At 43.4% G+C, this 20,846-nt stretch overlaps 1 protein-coding gene across 2 annotated transcripts in view; it reads left to right on the top strand.

The window, feature by feature from the left end:
• The window catches only part of LOC137624563 (nucleolar protein dao-5-like), a 62,804-nt gene that overhangs the window by 37,667 nt on the left and 4,291 nt on the right, over nt 1-20,846 (top strand). For both annotated transcript variants that reach the window (XM_068355488.1, XM_068355477.1), the window contains exons 5-7: nt 8,634-8,714; nt 18,892-19,014; nt 19,980-20,813. In XM_068355488.1, coding sequence (XP_068211589.1) covers nt 8,634-8,714; nt 18,892-19,014; nt 19,980-20,813 — 1,038 coding nt within the window. The remainder of the gene's footprint in view (nt 1-8,633; nt 8,715-18,891; nt 19,015-19,979; nt 20,814-20,846) is intronic.

Raw genomic sequence — 20,846 nt, 5'->3', positions numbered from 1 at the left:
TCCAATTTGCCTATACGAGTATGTAAAACCAGGAATTCTTTGTCTCTTGGCCTTGGCCAAGTAACCCTTCCCTTGAGTCTCTGCTTTAAAGCATGTCCTCTTTGGTTACTGTTTCACTGGTCTCTGGCACTCTAGCTCAGGGTTGATCATGGGACAGCCAGGTTTGGAAAAGGAATTTGATTTCTTTCCTTCCTTTTGTCATTCAGTTTTGCCCATTTGTTCTTTTCCTCTCCTGCATGCTGCTTGGAGGTAAACTGAGATTTACATCTGATGTTTTTTTTCCCAGTGTATGAGCTCACTCTTAGTCGATCACTCACCTTTCTTTGGATGGGAATAATTCATAGACTCTTCCCATCCTGCTTATATATATATATATATATATATATATATATATATATATATATATATATATATATATATATATATATATATATATATCTAGAGGTACAGAGGGAAGATTTCTCACTAGCTAGGGCTGGTTATTGTCCCCGTTACATCTAGAATTGAGCTCGTAACCGGTCTTTTAGTCCCAATGCTAACATTATCCTTTAGAATATGACCACTACAGTCCATTTCTTTTAGCGAGGCAGATTTGCACCGACTCGCAACGGTGTTCTTTTAGCTCGGAAAAGTTTCCTGATCGCTGATTGGTTAGAATTATCTTGTTCAACCAATCAGCGATCAGGAAACTTTTCCGAGCTAAAAGGGCACTGCTGCGAGTCGGTGCAAATTTGCCTCGCTAAAAGAAATTGACTATAGTTCTCATGTAGACCATCACTCCAAGGGGGAGGAGTTAAACCATAACAAAACTCAAATATAATTGTTAGTAGGTCCAAAATATTTTATCTTGGCCTCCCAGATCTGATTATTGACAATGTTTTTTATAAATTCATGCAGCTCATTTAGAATTCTAGTTATTATTTTTTATTGCAAATCCATTTTGAGAAACATATTGTCTGTCTTCTTTTTTTGCTTAAGAAATGGTATGTCGAGAAAGTCTCGATATCTGGAGATCTGTCTGTCCTGAGGAAATATATGATCTTTGAAACAAGGTTTATTTCAACACGCTCAACAGAAAAGCATTTGCACCAAGCTTGAACTTCTGGAGTTCCAGATTCAACAGTTTTATCTGAATCTTCATAATATGGTCACAGCCAGAAAAAAGTTCTTGAACACTTATGTAAGAAAAAGCAAGACTATTAGAATTAACTGCATACCTAATACTATGTAGTGGATGTTTTGGTCTCATAAGATCTGAGTACAAATGTTAATCAAAATTATGACAAATCTTATGACTGCAAAAGATTACAAACCCAATCAGGGATAAAGAATTTAATAGACTGCAAGTTTCTGTCCAAAAATGTAAGACAATAATTAGCTGTTGAGGACCAGACAAGAGAATAATATACAAAACCTGGTCAATTAAAATATAAAAATAACATCTATTTAACAATAGTTATCTTTATATATTCTTTTTTTTGTCATATCTTTTAAATAGTTTATTCTCTACTCCATTTCTTTTTGATACTGGATTGTTTTCCAGTTGAGGTCCTTTGGATTGTATCACTCGACTTTTCCGGGTAGAGTTACAGTTTTTCTAGCAATAATGGTAGTAAAGTTCACCATATCCATGCACCAGGACTTCTTTCAAAGCAGAGGATTTAAATTACTTTGCTAATAATTTAAAGTTATTACTTTATTAATAAAGTAATGAGGTACTCCAAGCAGTTTTGTCATCAATCATTACTGTTTAATTTGGGCACCATAAGGTCCTGTAGGGTTAATGCATAAGTCCTATGAATAACTATTATCAGAGCCATTGTGAAGGAATTCCTAGACACCAGTGCAAGAATATTTTGAAAATTCAGAAAATTATTATTATTGTTATTATTATTATTATTATTATTATTATTATTATTATTATTAGCAGCTAAGCTACAACCCTAGTTGGATAAGCATGATGCTATAAGCCTAAGGGCTCCAACATAGAAATATCTCCTGGTTGGCCTTCCTGTAGCGTAGTTAATTCATTTTCCTATCAATAAGGTCTACTTCTCCCCTACCAATACAGTAATATAATCTCTATAACTGCAAGTTTTCAATATTAATCTTACCCGATGATCATGTAGCTGCAGCTCTGTTGCTCGACAGAAAAAACCTACGGTCGGGATACGCCAGCGATCGCTATACAGGTGGGGGTGTACAACAACAGCGCCATCTGTCGAGTAGGTACTCAGGTACTTCTTGTCAACAAGAACCAATTTTTCCTCTGTCGTGCCAATGGCAGGACCTACTAAATACGCCGTCCCTAACTGGATTTGTTTTCACAACGATTTGGTGAAGTACACTATTCCAGTTTTGAGCTTTCGCTATGCAGGGGTTTTATCTTCATTTCAAACTTGAATTCGTTTTCGATAGATTTAATTATGGTGACGAAGAGAGTATGGACTCTCTTTCACTTTTAAATGGCCGACCCTTCCCTTAGACGGAAGTGTGTTTAGGTTTTTGGTAATTTTGCTTAACACGTTATAGATCCATTTATTTTATATCTTTCCGCCTTTTTAGGCCTCTTCGGTTAACTTTTCAATTATTATAAACTTATAAAAAATAAATTTTTATGTTTGTTTATATGCGACCTTTCCTAATAGTAGGCGGTCCTAACTTGGAACCGAAGTTAATTAACATTGAGCCCGTTATATCGTATTTAACCTTTAAAGAATTTAATACTTTTTTAATTTTAATGTTTTATGGAAGAATTTCTTTGATAGTCTCGTACTGTTTTCAAAGATGAACTAACGTTTAGTTTTTAGTCTCCGCAGTTGTTGACGTTCAGAACGTTCAACTTGCGCTCTATCGTTACGATAGAGAGAGAGTGTATCACGGTTTCACTTTGCAGTAAGAGTAAACCGATTCTAGCGTTTCGTTCATTCTTTCTTAGCTTAAAGAGTTTAAATTCTAAATAAAGGAACTTTTTATTTGGGAAACCTTTCAGTTTTTTCCTTTAGCAAATAACATGTTTTAACGATATATAATTGGGCTCTTCTCTCAGGTGCTAAATCAAGAGAGAAGAGAGAGAGAGATAGAGACGGAGGGAGAGAGAGGAGAATAAACGTTTCGTTCAAGCGGGTAACGTTGTTCTCGTTTTTTACTCTTCTCCCTAGTCGCTGTAGGGGAAGAAGGTAAAATGTTTCTAGGGTTTTATTCTTGTTCCCAGGCTTTATGCGGTGAGAGATTGTAAACGTAGTTTATTTGTTCTAGTGTTTAGTCTCTTTTCCAGCCACTGAATTCTTTATCTTTATTTATGTTTTTCTGTTGCATTGTAAAACTGTTTTCGCAATTACTACCTTTTAATGAAGGATAGGATTGCGTGTTTCAGGTAGAAATCAGTTAAAGTTTCGATTTCAGTGAAATAAGTGCAAACAGAAAATCAAAAGTGATAAAGTGATATGCGCAAAGTGTTACAGTGTTGCGTCCGAGGGTTCGTCTGTTCGTGCCAGTTGTTCACCTAGTCCGGGACCTCTTACAAGCTCCCAAGCCCAGGGGAGAAGTAATGTCGAACGACTTATGGGTTCCACAGGCCTTGATCGACGAACAGACGTTTTTCCCTCCGTGGTTTCGGGCGTATCTACACACGTTTGCCGACGTGAGATCGCCCCACCCACACAAAGACGAGAGAGCCCATTTATTCCTCGTCTGCGGAAGAGGTTTCTCGTAAGAAACCATGGACCAAATCTTGCAGCTTTTAAGTGCAAGTCGGTCCCTTCCGCGCAAGTCCAACGGCCTAGGTGTAGCCACTGGGTCAGTTCGGACTCGCTGCAGTCATCCGACGACTGCACACCTCCCAAGAGAGGCAAGGTGGTACCGCAACAGGCAGTAACTCCGTCTGTTGCCGCACCAGCTGTTTTAGACCCTGAGTCACGACGGACAGTAGCTCCGTCTGTTGCCGTTTTTTGTAGACCCTAAGTGGTCTTTACTGCAGTCTATGCAGACTCAGTTAGCTGCGGTTATGCAGGAGTTTCGTGCGGAGAAGGTTGACTCTGCTCTCGTTAGCCTACAACCTGCCACTGTTGTGCGCCCAGCTCACGCTGAGGCTGCCTGCTCCCACACTCCGGCTGCGGAGAGCTCCACCTCCGATGCGCAATCGACCCTGCCAGACGCATGTTAACGTTAGCCGACGTGCGGCTCCCTCCGTTAACATGCGTGAGCTACCGCATCAGCAGTGGGAAGGTGGAGTCAAGCTGCCGTGTTTTGACGCGATGCGTTAGTTTCCGCAACCCACGGCAGTCCCCACCACGCACCACCACTCCGCTTTGGTTGTTGCCTGCTCCCACACTCCGACTGCGGAGAAGGTTGACGATGCACCCGTTTGCCTACAACCTGCCACGGTTGTGCGCCCAGCATGGCTGCCTGCTCCCACACTCTTGTTGTGAGAGCTCCTCCACCCATGCTCAGTCGGCCCTGCCAGACGTATGCTGACTCCCACAGACACACGGAGCACTCCGTTGCCGTGCGTGAGCTACCACAAGCTGCCGTGTTTTGACACGGTGTGTCAGCCTCCGCAACCCACTGTGGTTACCGCCACTCACCCGCAGCAGACTAGTCAGTCAGGAGTTGAGGCTTCCCCACACAGCTTTGGTTGTTGCCAGCTCACAGACTGTCAAGCAGTTACATGACGTTGCCTTCTGGTCTGCTACTAATGCACCAGTGAGACCCTCACTGAGATAACCTAGCTTTTCTCGGACATGGTTCCTATAGATGAGAAAGTGCTGTTCTCCCTCCTTCTGATATTCCTTTGAGGACTCTGTCATTTGGAGAGGAGCCTTAAGCTGCTTAGCCTCCTATGGACTTTAATTAAAGCATAACAAGGCTTCCAGGGATGGTAAATGGTTCCGCTTCAGTCGCTAACCCCGTCTGTTGCCACACCTGCTCCCATAGACCCTAATGGGCTTTGTTGCAAGACATGCAGTCCAAGCTTGTGTCCTTGTTAGAGGATTTTTTACGGAGAAGAACCTTCTAGCCAACAACCTTCCTACCGGTTGGTTGTACGCCCTGTTGACGCTGAGGTATCCTACTCACGTCCGCCAGTTGAGATGGTTCCTCCACCGGTGCGACCCAGTGTGGGTTGCCAGTCACACGTTGACGTTAAGCGACTCTCGGAGGTGGTTGTGGACGTTCAGTGTGTCACTAGGAAGACGTTCAACAACCAGCAGAGATGACTTGTTGTGACGCAGTGCGGCAACCTCAGCAACCCTGTAGGGGGTTGACTGCACAACCCAGACAGTCTTCACAGTTTCGGGTTGACGCTGTACTTCCTCGCGTCCCCATGGTTGACAGTTCACAGACTGTGCAGCAGTACCATGATCTTGTGTCCGGCTCCGTCACGCATCCACCAGTGTGACCGGATTCAGCGAGTCAGACGTTGCCCACTCCGTTGCCGTTTCCTCATCAGTTTTGAATGAGGAACCCTCTGATGAGGACATTGCTGAACAAGACGATCAACCCCCAGCCCTGCTATCCATCCAGAAGATGCTGAAGAAGGAACACTGCCCTGTCAGGCTGTGGATGAGTCTGGTTAGGACACTGTCATCCGTGGTTCTATTTGTGTCACTTGGAAGACTACACCTCCGTCCTCTTCTGTATCATCTAGCTTTTCACTGGAAAAATACTAGACGCTAGAAGCGGTCTCGATCCCGGTTTCCGGTAAGATAAAGTCTGGTCTGACTTGGTGAAAGGACTTTATCAACCTTTGAAGGGGTCTTCCCCTGACTGTTCAGACTCCCAACCACGTTCTCTTCTCGGACGCATCGGACGTAGGCTGGGGTGCGACATTAGGCGGTAGGGAATGCTCGGGATTATGGAACTCGAGTCAAAGGACAATGCATTTCAACTGCAAGAAGCTTCTGGCAGTACGTCTGACCTGGAAAAGCTTCAGGTCTCTCCTTCAAGGCAAAGTGGTGGAGGTGAACACGGTCAACACCTGCTTTGACGTACATCTCCAAGCAAGGAGGGACCTACTCTCTGACATGGTACGAGTTCGCAAGAGACCTCCTCTCCTGTTCAACAGGTCTAGACTTTTCACTAGTAACGAGGTTCATCCAAGGCAACTTGAATGTCATAGCAGATTGTCTCAGTAGGAAGGGACAAATAATTCCAACATATTGGACCCTCCACAAGGATGTATGCAAGAGACTTTGGGCCACCTGGGGCCAGCCAACCATAGATCTCTTCGCAACCTCGATGACCTAGAGGCTCCCAATACTTTGCTCACCTATCCCGGACCCAGCAGTAGTTCATATAGATGCCTTTCTACTAGATTGGTCACATCTAGATCTATATGCATTCCCTCCGTTCTTGATTGTCAACAAGGTACTGCAGAAGTTCGCCTCTCACGAGGGGACAAAGTTGACGCTAGTTGCTTCCCTCTGGCCCGCGAGAGAATAACTCACCGAGGTACTTCGATGGCTAGTAGACGTTCCCAGAACACTTCCCCTAAGGGTGGACCTGCTACGTCTGCCACGCGTAAAGAAGGTACTCCAAGGCCTCCACGCTCTTCGTCTGACTGCCTTCTGAATATCGAAAGACTCTCGAGAACTAGAGATTTTTCGAAGGAGGCAACCAGAGCGATTGCTAGAGCAAGGAGAACATCACCCTTAGAGTCTACCAATCGAAGTGGGAAATCTTCCGAAACTGGTGCAAGTCAGTATCCGTATCCTCGACCTGTACCTCTGTAACTCAAATAGCTGACTTCCTCTTATATCTGTGAGGAAAGAACGATCTCTTTCAGCTCCCACTATCAAGGGTTACAGAAGCATGTTGGCATCAGTCTTCCGTCACAGAGGCTTAGATCTTTCCAACAATAAAGATCTACAGGACCTCCTTAAGTCTTTTGAGACCACGAAGGAGCGTCGTTTGGTTACACCTGGTTGGAAATTTAGACGTGGTTCTAAGATTCCTTATGTCAGACAGGTTCGAACCACTTCAATCAGCCTCCCTGAAAGATCTCACCTTTAAGACTCTTTTCCTGATATGCATAACCACAGCTAAAAGAGTCAGTGAGATTCATGCCTTCAGCAAGAACATCGGATTCTCATCCGAAACGGCTACATGTTCTACAACTTGGTTTTCTAGCCAAACACGAGCTGCCTTCTCGGCCTTGACCAATATCGTTCGATATTCCAAACTTATCGTATGGTTGGAAATGAACTAGAAGAGTATTATGTCCTGTAAGAGCTCTTAAGTTCTATTTTAAAAACCTTTACGAGGCCCGTCTGAAGCTTTATGGTGTTCAGTTAAGAATCCATCTTTGCCTATGTCAGAGAATTCTTTATCCTATTTTATCAGACTGTTAATACGAGAAGCTCATTCCCTTCTGAATGAGGAAGACCAAGCTTGGCTGAAGGTAAGGACACACGAAGTTAGAGCTGTCACAACTTCCGTGGCCTTTGAACAAAATAGATCTCTGCAAAGTATATTCGACGCAACCTATTGGAAAAGCAAATCAGTGTTCGCGTCTTTTATCTTAAGAATGTCCAGTCTCTTTACGAGAACTGCTACACTCTGGGACCATTCGTAGCAACGAGTGCAGTAGTGGTGGGGGCTCCACCACTACAATTCCCTAATTCCAGAACCTTTTTAATCTTTCTCTTGAAATATTTTTGGGTTGTCCGGAAGGCTAAGAAGCCTTTCGCATCCTACTTGATTTGGCGGGTGGTCAAAATCATTTCTTGAGAAGCGCCTAGATTAGAGGTTTTGATGAGGACCTTTAGTATGGGTTGCAACCCTTCATACTTCAGCTCCTAGGAGTCGCTCAGCATCCTATGAGGATCGCGAGGCTCAGTAAGGAAGACGTACTTAAAAAGGCAGAGTAATTGTTCAAGTCGTCTTCCTTACCAGGTACTTATTTATTTTATGTTTGTTATTTTGAATAACTGCTAAAATGAAATACGGGATACTTAGCTTCTTATGTTAACATGTATGCTGGTCTCCACCCACCCCCCTGGGTGTGAATCAGCTACATGATCATCGGGTAAGATTAATATTGAAAAATTTTATTTTCCTTAGTAAAATAAATTTTTGAATATACTTACCCGATGATCATGAATTTAAGGACCCTCCCTTCCTCCCCATAGAGACCCAGTGGACCGAGGAGAAAATTGGTTCTTGTTGACAAGAAGTACCTGAGTACCTACTCGACAGATGGCGCTGTTGTTGTACACCCCCACCTGTATAGCGATCGCTGGCGTATCCCGACCGTAGGTTTTTTCTGTCGAGCAACAGAGTTGCAGCTACATGATCATCGGGTAAGTATATTCAAAAATTTATTTTACTAAGGAAAATAACATTTTTACTGTTTCACCATGTCTGTGGAACGGGAAATATTGTACATGCGCCAAGGAGTCTTGTCTCCTAAACTATTGAGAATTCTTATTCTTTTATTTTTTTAGTCTTACACTTTCCTTGCACAGAATTGATAATGTGTGGAACTCTTGGCATTATTGTCAAAGTAATGAAGTTATGATGAAATATTACAATATTATATGAACTATTCTTCATTATCAGCTTTGAATCTATTATGCTATTAGCATCGGATAATGTCACTTTGATTTCTGAAATTTGTTTTATGTATATGACAGTTTCGGGACGAGAGGGTGCCGAGAAGGACGGTGAAAGCCCAAGCAAAAAGAGATTGTCTTCTGTGAAAGTAACGCGTACTTGTGAGTTGAGAATAATTTATCAATGTGTTTGTTCACTAGTATAGGTATAATATCGATTTTCTGGAATTGGAAAATCTAATACCTTTAATATTGTATAATTATTGAAATTGCCTAATTAATTTTTCCTATCCAGAATATATGAAAGTTTAGAAAGCCTGATAATTAACTTTGCCATTATATGCCATTATATTCCCATAGATAAAACTTACTTTGCATGATCTTTTTAGCATGCTTCTCCATTACTTTTCTTTTTTACAACCATTTGTTACATTTATTATGTTCTAAAATGCTGAAACACACAACACAATCTTCAATCACTTCTTATCAATGAAAAATGCAAGAACACTTCCTAATCACCATAGGTACATTGTAAGAAAATATTTTGCGACAGTACTGAATATTTGCTTGACTCGTCATACACATATGCTGCTGCTATCTACCTTTTGAAGACATTTTTTTTTTATCAAGCCCGGCAACTGGCCTCACTCAGACTCAAATCTTGTTTTCCTTGGATGACACATACATACATACATATACCAAGGCACTTCCCCCAATTTTGGGGGGTAGCTGACATAAAAAAAAAATGACACCGCAATTATTTCTGCTAAATATGTATTCAACGAAGCACAGCATTAGCGGTTACATGAACGGATGACATCTGATCACCAGAGGGTTAATCATTTTTATTGACAATGTCTTTATTGTATGGTAATGTGACCTGAGTGCCTAATAGTTAGCTGGTGTTGGTGATGAAGCTGTTACCTCCGCCAACGAAGTTGGAAGGAGGTTATGTTTTACCTCCCTGATTGTGTGTGTTTGTTTGTTGTTTGTGAACAGCTTCCTGGCTACAATTTTAATCATAGAGTAATGAAACTGTAGGGATTAATTCTGTAAAAAGCTGGAAATTATTAGATTTTGGAAGGTCAAGGTCACAGTAAAAATAAATTTCCAATATGCATAATCAGCGATAAGTTGGGACATCGTTGTCACAGATACTTCAAACTTGGTTCATATTTTAGTGTATGAAATTCCTTGCCTAATTAATACATGGTAAGGTCAAAGGTCAAGGTCGAGCAAAAGGTCAAGAAATAAGCTGCGGCGGAGGTCTGAGCTCTAGTGAGTGCCCCTTTAGTTTTTATTCCAGTTATGTTTTTTCTACAGTAATATACAGTAAATACTTGTATTTTTCTTACTTGACAGCTTAGCAAAATACTGTACAGCACATATTAAATGCTTATATGTATGGTACAGTATATGAGAGAGAGAAAGAGGTGGGGATATTATTATTGCCAGTACAGTAGTATAAGGTTTTGTATTTATTGTACTACTGTATATACACGTCTGACTAACGCAAGTGCTGAAGAGGAATGAGGATGGGAGGTGGGAAGATGTAGGGGTAGAGATAGGGGTATGTTGATGAAGGAGAGGTCTAATTGGTGAGGGATCTATGGTCGTGGTTTAATCACGCCCCAGTTTTCTATACCGACACTCAAAGAGTGAGCGAGCTAGGTTTATTCCTGGCATTCCATGCATCTCTTTTTTCCTCTGGTATTTTCAGCAGTAATTATGCCTTAGAAATGGTGCTAGAGGAGCATTTCACTGGGTGACACAGGTCCCTCGGCCAGAAATAGAATTTTCCTTCGTCAAAATCCCTTAATTATTACATTAACCAACATTTCTGAAAACTTATTTGCATGCATGTGACTTGTTCATTCCAATGGTAAATGGTATGTACTGTGTATTTACAGTACAGCAATGTTCAGTACATGGCATTATTTACAGCACAGTATAATGTACAGTATGTACAAGTGATTGTTTATGTAAAAAATATACATTAACACACTCTCTCTCTCTCTCTCTCTCTCTCTCTCTCTCTCTCTCTCTCTTCTCAATCGGTTTTTAGACTACATTTATGTCTAAAATAATGAGCATGGGACCTGGGTTACATTTTCTTCCACTTCTCTTTTGTCAATTTCTCATTGTTTTATAGAAGAAGTATATGTATGAGAATGTGAATGGTTGGTAGATTTTGTATAAGGAAAAAGTAACAGGACAGTGTTCGGATAGTTATGATTTAAGGCCAACTGTTCAGAAATTATTGTACTCGTACTATGTGGGGAGCAAGACTTGCTGGACATTAAACAGTGTTAGTCGATCCATACCGTTAATATACAACCCTTCCCCAGTACGCCAAATGGGGGAAAGTCCTCGTAGAAGAAGACCTCTATTTAACCCTCCTTAAATACGACCTTAGAGCCTACTACTTACTCCATTTTGGAATGCAGTGGCGAGAGAAATGAAGTTACCCTTCAACAGTCACCTCTTGAGACCACTAGTGAGTGGTGCCATGTACAATAATACATTCATATCTTTCTTAGAGAGATATCTGTACAGTACACTTGTTTCCAAATATTATCATCTACTCTCAAAAACACACACATTCTCTCTCTCTCTCTCTCTCTCTCTCTCTCTCTCTCGTCAGTTTCAGTTCATCTAATAGTCTTGCATGAAGGTACCTTACAGTACAGTACAGTACTTGTGAAAAAAAAACAAAGAATTTCTGGTATGTACCTTACATATATATAATGCAGTACTTTATTCTATTTTTATTTACTTTATTGAGTAATTTATTTTAGTCCCATAATTGACTTATTATTAAAGAAAAATAGAATTAAAATTGGAAAAACTATATACTGTAATGTATCTGCCTGCAGAAACTTACAATATAACGAGTCCAGAATATAAATTTACTTAATGTATAATACATTTATGAATCTGTGATGTACTACCCCAATCGGTGACCTTTGACTTGGCGACAGATTACTGTGTAACCCATCAGTCCATCTACAGTCAATTATTTTATTTGTAAGTTCAGAAATTTTTTGTTATATCGGGAGCATGTTAAATATTAAGATTTCTTTAGATATTTTCATTTTAGATTTTTAACCCTTTTACCCCCAGGCTATTTGGAACTTTACAACCCTTAACCCCCAGGGGTTATTTTTTTTCAAGCTCATTTTGCAGTATATATTTTTTAAATTGCTCTAACAGCCTTAATTTTTGTCATAGAGAGGTCAGGTTGGTCTCATTCTCTTGGAAAATGCCTGAAATTTCTCAAAAAATTATCAAAAATATGCAAAAAAAAAAATTGTAAATAGCCTTTTTTTCAATATTAAACTTACCCGATAATCATGTAGCTGTCAACTCCGTTGCCCGACAGAATTCTACGGGAGGGATACGCCAGCTATCACTATACTAGAAGGGGGTGTACTCACCAGCGCCACCTGTGGCCAGGTATTGCAGTACTTCTTGTTGACACCACCTCACTTTTTCCTCTGTCGTGCTTCCGGCAAGACATTCATGGGATACGCTTATGATCTTGGAGTATTGTTCACGGCTTTTGGTGAAGTATTTCTCTCAGATTTCGGCTGTCACTATACTGGAAAACTTCTATATTAGCTTAGATAGCTTTTATTTAGTTCTGATTAATGGTTAACGATCTTTTTGCTTGATTTGGAATCCCCCTTGGCTAACTCTTTGATTCAAGATGTCTGACATTTCACAAGCCCCACCCCATAGACGATGTAGGTCTTGTAATAGGCGTATTCCGAAGGCCTCGGTAGATCCTCACACCGCTTGTTCTGACTGTAGGGAAAGACCCTGTCAGTTGGAAGATCGATGTGAGGAATGCGCCGGACTTTCGGAACTTGAATTTGTCCGATTCTTGAAATATTCAACCAAGTTAGAGAGAGAGAGAGTTAGGAGGAGTTCTTCTCGCTCTTCACTTTTTTCCTCACCTCATGATCCCCTACCTTTTCCTCCCCCTGTAGTGGCTACCCCCGAACCTACTATTTGCCCTCAACCTGATATGTCTGTTGTTTTGCGTGCCATTCAGGCTTTAGGTGACAAAGTGGAATCGGTGGTTAGTGATCATAAGTCTCTTATGGCCGAAGTCAAGGAACTTAAGGTCAAAAGTGCAGTGGGAGGTAATAGTGCCAGTGCTGTGACAAGTGCTAGTGTCAGTGCAGTGCCAAGTGCTAGTGTCAGTGTCAGTGTGGTGCGTGAGGGTACTTCTGTGCGTGCCAGTCGTCCTCCCAGTCCGGGACCTCTTGCAAACTCCCAAGCCCAGGGGAGAAGCAATGTCGAAGGGCAAAAGGGTTCGGCAGGCCTTGATCGGCGCACAGATGTATCCTCGGTGGTTGCGGGCGTGTCTTACAAAGACCGTCACTCCCACCCGCAGACGATTGAGCCCGTCTTTTACTCGTCTGCTGAAGAATTGTCAGGGAGAAAACGCTGGACTCAGGTCTCAAGACCTCTCAAACGCAAAGTCCAGACCTCAAGAGCTCAACCTGGTTGCAGTCATTGGATTAGCTCTGACTCTCCGCAGTCATCAGGTGACTGCACTCCTCCTAAGAGGGGTAAGGTGATGCCGCAACAGACCTCATCTTCTGTTAAGGCTTTGCCTCAGCAGACCTTAGCGTCTGTCGACCCCAAGTTGACTGTGCTGCAGTCCATGCAGTCACAGCTTGCAGTCTTAATGCGTGAGTGTCAGGCTGAGAAGGTTACGCCTCCTCCTGCGTTCGCTCCGCCTAACCGCAGTCCAGTCTGCCAGGCGTACGAAGTTGAGGCTCCTCAGGATACCTTACTGCGTACTGAGTTGCCAGTTTCCAGCGGTGTGCAGCTACCTCCGCCTTCCTTAAGGCAACCTCAGCAATGGGAGCAGGAAGCTTATGCCTTTCTTCCTCCGCTTCCGCTTGCGGTTCCACCAGCGAGGCAACAATCTGTTGAGGTACGACAACCTCTTCCATCCTTGAGGCAGCCACCTCAGCACTCGCTGCAGCCACCTCAACCCTCCTCAAGGCGAGAGCCTCAACACCTTAGCCTTGCGCCTCAGGAACCTCAACTCGCGAGACAAGAACTGCGTTCTGCGCAGCCGCTACCTCAACTCTCGCAGCTCACACCTCAGGAACCTCAACTCGTTCCTCAGGAACCTGCTACTGCGCATCCGCAACCCTTACAGCAAGCGCAACTCTTGAGTCAAGACACTCATGCCAGGAGTCAGCCTCCTCAACCCATGCGCCTACCTTCCGCTACTCTTTTTGACCAGCCTTTGCAGCCTGAACCTCAGGTTTTATCTCATCAACAGAGACTTGAGGATGAAACCACAAGCGTTGTTGCACCCGCTTGTTCAGATTCTGCTGTTCAGCATACCACTGTTCCATTACCTCTCACTTCGCTACACTCTGGTGATGAGGTTTCTGATGAGGAAGCTGCGCACCTGGATCCCTCATCAGACGTGGAAGAATCCAAGTCTTCTCCTCCACCTATTGACTTTCGTAAGGTCCTGGCTCTTTTCAGAGAGGTATACCCGGACCATTTTGTCTCTGCTACCCCCCGCTCTCCGCCATCTGAGTTTTCGCTGGGCATGCAGCCTGTCAAGTCAACATATACTAAGCTCGTCTTTGCAAGGTCCTCTAAGAGAGCTTTAAGAATTTTAGGGGAGTGGTTGCAGTCTAAGCAGCAACTAGGGAAGACTTCCTTTATGTTCCCACCGACTAAGCTCACTTCTAAAGCGGGCGTATGGTATGCCACAGGAGAGGAACCAGGCTTGGGAGTACCTGCCTCTGCCCAGGCTGACTTCTCGAGTTTGGTCGACTCTCCTCGTAGAACAGCAATGAGGCGCTCTAAGGTTTGCTGGACCTTCTCCGATCTAGACCACTTACTAAAGGGTGTATTTCGTGCCTTTGAGATGTTCAGTTTTCTAGACTGGTGCCTGGGGGCCCTTAGCAAGAAGACCTCCCCTGCGGACAAAGACTCGGCCATGCTTTTAATGTCCTGCATGGATAAAGCTATTAGGGATGGATCTGGCGAGCTTGCTTCAATTTTTGTGTCAGGAGTTCTTAAGAAAAGGGAGCAACTTTGTACCTTCCTTTCTTCCAGCATCACACCTTGTCAAAGGTCTCAACTCCTTTTCGCTCCGCTTTCTAAGTTCTTGTTTCCCGAAGAACTTATCAAGGACTTGTCTGCGGCAATGATTCAGAAAGACACTCATGATCTTGTGGCCTCTTCAGCTCGTAAGACTAAGGTTGCTCCCTCAGTCCCCAGGACTTACCGCACCCCAGTTGCTGATACGCCTGCTACGAGGTTTATTCCGCCCTTTCGTGGTAGAGCCCCCAGCCGAGGAAGCTCCCGTCCAGACTCTTCCAGGAGCAAGTCTAGGAAAGGTTCCAAGACTTCTCAAGGCAAACACTGACTCTCCTCCTCTCCAGACAGCAGTAGGAGCCAGACTCAAGATCTTCTGGCAAGCTTGGGAAAAGAGAGGTGCAGACGCCCAGTCTGTCAGGTGGCTGAGGGAGGGTTACAGGATACCATTCTGCCGCAAACCCCCTCTGACCACTTCTCCCATCAACCTCTCTCCCAACTACAAGGAAAAGGACAAGAGGCTAGCGTTGCACCATGAGGTGTCGCTCCTGTTACAGAAGAAGGCAGTGGTTATAGTCCGGGACCATCAATCCCCGGGCTTCTACAACCGTCTCTTTCTGGTGGCCAAGAAGACAGGAGGTTGGAGACCGGTGCTGGACGTCAGCGCGCTCAATGCTTATGTCACCAAGCAGACGTTCACTATGGAGACGACGAAGTCGGTCCTAGCAGCGGTCAGGCAGGAGGACTGGATGGTCTCGTTGGATCTGAAAGACGCATACTTTCACGTTCCTATTCATCCAGACTCCCAACCTTTCCTGAGATTCGTTTTTGGAAAGGTTGTGTACCAATTCCAAGCCCTGTGTTTTGGCCTAAGCACAGCTCCTATGGTGTTTACGCTTCTGATGAGGAATATTGCAAAATTCCTCCACTTATCCGACATCAGAGCCTCCCTTTACTTAGACGACTGGCTGTTGAGAGCCTCCACGAGTCGTCGCTGTCTGGAGAGTCTCAACTGGACTTTGGACTTGATCAAGGAACTGGGTCTGTTAGTCAACTTCGAAAAGTCCCAGCTCATTCCCTCCCAATCCATTGTTTACCTGGGAATGGAGATTCGGAGTCAGGATTTTCGGGCTTTTCCATCGGCCCCAAGGATAAGCCAAGCCCTAGATTGCATCCTGAGCATGCTGAAGAGGAGCAGTTGCTCGGTGAGACAGTGGATGAGTCTCACAGGGACCCTGTCATCGTTAGCCCTGTTCGTCGAGTTAGGGAGACTCCACCTCCGCCCTCTTCAATTCCATCTAGCAGCTCATTGGGACAAGGATTTGACGCTCGAAGCAGTCTCTATCCCGGTCACCAAAGAGATGAAGACCACTCTCTTGTGGTGGAAGACCAACCTCCTTCTCAAAGAGGGCCTATCGTTAGCGATTCAGACCCCCAATCTTCATCTCTTCTCGGATGCATCAGACTCGGGCTGGGGCGCGACCTTGAACGGACAGGAATGCTCGGGAACGTGGAACAAGGAACAGGTAACGCTCCACATCAACTGCAAGGAGCTCCTGGCAGTTCATTTGGCCCTATTGAACTTCAAGTCCCTCCTGCTAGGCAAGGTGGTGGAGGTGAACTCCGACAACACCACAGCCTTAGCTTACATCTCCAAGCAGGGAGGGACCCATTCGAGGAACCTGTACGAGATCGCAAGGGACCTCCTCATTTGGTCAAGAAGTCTAAACCTCACCCTAGTAACGAGGTTCATTCAGGGCAACATGAACGTCTCAGCAGATCGCCTAAGCATAAAAGATCAGGTCATCCCCACGGAATGGACCCTTCACAAGAGCGTGTGCAACAGAATTTGGACCTTGTGGGGTCAGCCTACAATAGATCTGTTTGCCACCTCCATGACCAAGAGACTTCCTTTGTACTGTTCCCCAGTTCCAGACCCAGCAGCAGTTCATGTGGATGCTTTTCTGCTGAATTGGTCCCATCTCGACCTTTACGCATTCCCACCGTTCAAGATCATCAACAGAGTCATTCAAAAGTTCATCTCGCACGAAGGGACACGGCTGACGCTGGTTGCTCCCCTTTGGCCTGCAAGAGAATGGTTCACAGAGGTACTACAATGGCTGGTCTACATCCCCAGGACTCTTCCTCTAAGAGTGGACCTTCTACGTCAACCTCACGTAGACAAGTTGCACCCAAACCTCCACGCTCTTCGGCTGACTGCCTTCAGACTGTCGAAAGATTCGCTAGAGCTAGAGGCTTTTCGAAGGAGGCAGCCAGTGCGATTGCCAGAGCAAGGAGGGTATCCACTCGTAGAGTCTACCAATCCAAGTGGGAAGTCTTCCGGAGCTGGTGTAGAGCCAATGCAGTTTCATCCACCAATACCTCTGTAACCCAAATAGCTGACTTCCTATTACATCTAAGGAATGAGAGATCCCTTTCGGCTCCTACGATTAAAGGGTACAGGAGTATGTTGGCTTCAGTTCTCCGCCACAGAGGTTTGGACCTTTCTTCCAACAAGGACCTTCAAGACATCCTTAAGTCTTTTGAGACTGCTAAAGAACGTCGTTTACCCACTCCAGGCTGGAATCTAGACGTAGTCTTAAGGTTCCTTATGTCGCCTAGGTTCGAACCTCTCCAGTCAGCTTCCTTCAAGGACCTTACCCTCAAGACTCTTTTCCTCGTCTGCCTTGCAACAGCTAAAAGAGTCAGTGAGGTTCATGCCTTCAGCAAGAACATTGGGTTCACATCCGAATCTGCAACATGTTCTTTACAGCTCGGATTTTTAGCTAAGAATGAACTTCCTTCACGTCCTTGGCCTAGATCGTTTGAAATTCCTAGCCTTTCCAACATGGTAGGTAACGAGCTAGAAAGAGTTCTTTGCCCTGTCAGAGCTCTGAAATATTATCTTAATAGGTCAAAACCTATACGAGGACAGTCAGAAGCCTTATGGTGTGCAATCAAGAAACCTTCGATGCCCATGTCCAAAAACGGACTTTCGTATTATATAAGGCTTCTGATTAGAGAAGCCCATTCTCATATGAAGGAGGAAGACCTTGCTTTGCTGAAGGTAAGGACCCACGAAGTGAGAGCCGTAGCCACTTCGATGGCCTTTAATAAGAACCGTTCTCTGCAGAGCATAATGGATGCAACTTATTGGAGGAGCAAGTCAGTGTTTGCATCATTTTATCTTAAAGATGTCCAGTCTCTTTACGAGAACTGCTACACCCTGGGACCATTCGTAGCAGCGAGTGCAGTAGTAGGTGAGGGCTCAGCCACTACATTCCCTTAATCCCATAACCTTTTTTTTAACCTTTCTCTTGAATGCTTTTATTGTTGTTTTTATGGTTGTTACGGTAGGCTAAGAAGCCTTCCGCATCCTTTTGATTTGGCGGGTGGTCAATTCATTCTTGAGAAGCGCCTGGGTTAGAGGTTGTGTAGAGGTCCTTTAGTAGGGGTTGCAGCCCTATATACTTTAGCACCTTAGAGTTGATTCAGCCTCCTAAGAGGAACGCTGCGCTCAGTAAGGAAGACGAACTTAATAAAGGCAGAGTAACGGTTCAAGTCGACTTCCTTACCAGGTACTTATTATTTCATTGTTATTCTGAAATAACTGATTATATGAAATACGGGATACTTAGCTATCCTTTAGTCATGTACACTGGTTTTCACCCACCCCCCTGGGTGTGAATCAGCTACATGATTATCGGGTAAGTTTAATATTGAAAAATGTTATTTTCATTAGTAAAATAAATTTTTGAATATACTTACCCGATAATCATGATTTAATTGACCCGCCCTTCCTCCCCATAGAGAACCAGTGGACCGAGGAAAAAGTGAGGTGGTGTCAACAAGAAGTACTGCAGTACCTGGCCACAGGTGGCGCTGGTGAGTACACCCCCTTCTAGTATAGTGATAGCTGGCGTATCCCTCCCGTAGAATTCTGTCGGGCAACGGAGTTGACAGCTACATGATTATCGGGTAAGTATATTCAAAAATTTATTTTACTAATGAAAATAACATTTTTTGCAAGAATGTACCGGTACGTCCATGGGGGTAAAGGGATGTGTTTTGTGAAACGTACCAGTACGTCCTTTGTGGGTAAAAGGGTTAATGTTTTCCAACCATGTAGATTTTTCTGTTTTATTTTTGTCAGTTCAGTCTCATGAAACTTTCCTTATGAAAGTTATGAGATACTCTACTTTAAGTTAATACAGTATAATTGAATTAGTTATCAACAAGAAAAATTTACTTCCAGATCCTGGTCCAACAAGGAAAGTGAACATGTTTTCTAAACCAGATGGAAGAAGATACATGATCCTTGACAGGGCGACGATAAAGGGAATGATGGAAAAGGGACTTATACAGCCCATTGAGAAAGGTAACTATTGTCATTACCTCTGCCAAGGAGGTTATTAAATCAAGTCGTTCTGTGTTTTCCATCAATTGGACTGCCTGTGAGTGTATATTTTTCTCCCATGTGTGGGAGAATTTGGTAACTAATATACATTATTGGATAAAATACTAAGTATCCTAATCGGGTGGTTGAATCAGTAGAACTTCAAAAGTTCAAAGTTGGATCAAATGCTTTTTTGTTGACCAGGCGGACATGAGTATTTTTATAGTTTATTTATGACATATTTGTTTTTGATGTTGTTAATAGTTTATATATGACATGTCTGTTTTGACGTTGTTACTTATTTTAGAATGATTTATTGTTAATTTGTTCTCTTCATTTATTTATTTCCTTATTTCCTTTCCTCACTGGGCTATTTTTCCCTGTTGGAGCCCCTGGGCTTATAGCATCTTGCTTTTCCAACTAGGGTTGTAGCTTGGATTGTAATAATAATAATAATAATAACTCTTGTTGCAGTGCCAGACTCAAAATATGAATAGTTTGCTGAATAGTTGAGGTATCCCAAGGCTCATTTTAACCTTCTCTTTCTTTAACCAAGGATCTCTCTCAGACTGCTTATCTGGAAAACTAGAACCTAGTCAAGAGCTATAAGCCTGTATTTATTATGAGAAAATTACTTACTGTGTTAAGACCGTTAATCCTACGGCAATATCTGTCCCTCTTGAGATACTGACCTAACCTCGTCCTTGAAAGAGGCTGGCGAGACTCATGGACGTAAGATGGAAAATTACAAGCACTCATTTTCTTCCTCTCCAATACCTTCTTCACTTATCCCTTTCCACATTTTATATTATATATTTACATTTATGTTAATGTTGTCCCACAAGAGGCCTTTGTATTTTTCTGCGGTGTTGTTGGATTTTAGTTAATTTTTTTCTTCACACTAATTTATTTATTTTTATTTGTAATTGGATTTCTTCTCTTTTCAGATGGAACAAACCAGACAGCTGCCTATAGAGCTGTTGTACCAAAAACCAGACCACCTGGTTTGGATTCATCTCCTCTTATTGTTTCTGGCTCGCAAGATTCCGGTGCTGTTATGTCCACAGCAACTTCAGCTTCTGGAAGGTTCCCCTCTAATGTCGAAACATCATCCACAGCACTGATTTCCTCTGCACCTCTTACTTCTTCCTCATCGAATGTCCGGTTTCCAGTGCCGTCTATTGTTGTTAAACATTCTCCCAGTGGGGTCAGCCAAGTCTTAAGTAATCCAGTATTTGTTAAAACCTCAGGATCTGGATCAGTCCCTGTGTCTGAAAATATGCAGTATGTTACTATTTCGTCAGGTTTCTCAAATCAGATCCAGAATGGTGATGCCCCTAGATCTGTGACAGTGGCAAGTGGTTCGTTTGCAACGGTTGTAGTGCAGAGTGGGAAGAATATTCCAAAAGGGGCCGTGAAGATTATAGCCCCTAGTGACAAATCCGTCAGCCCAGGTGATAATGCCGATGTAACGGATAGCGATGACGAGGATAAGAAGAAGAAATTTGGTATTCCTACGGGTGTTTGTAAGGTTTTAAAATCTATGAAGATGTATCAGTACGTGGACAAATCTGAACCAGAAGATGGGAGTACTCGTCAAGTGGGGCCACCGAAGAATTCGCATAACGTCCGGTGGGTGGCCGTACCCAATAATCCAGGAGATCCTACGCCAGACTGTGGGCCGAAGATTCAGCGTTGTACTCCTCCAATTCTACCCATTAGTGTCCCTGATGTTGCGGATACCATTGAAAATGGCGTCTTTGAAGCTATTAGTAATCCTTGTAAGTATTCTACGGTACTGTGTTTTTATTATG

This window comes from Palaemon carinicauda, chromosome 2 (genome assembly GCF_036898095.1).
Source record: "Palaemon carinicauda isolate YSFRI2023 chromosome 2, ASM3689809v2, whole genome shotgun sequence".
Classification (NCBI taxonomy): Eukaryota; Metazoa; Arthropoda; class Malacostraca; order Decapoda; family Palaemonidae; genus Palaemon; species Palaemon carinicauda.
Note: the sequence above shows the minus strand (reverse complement) of the source record. Positions and strands in the feature narration are given on the sequence as shown.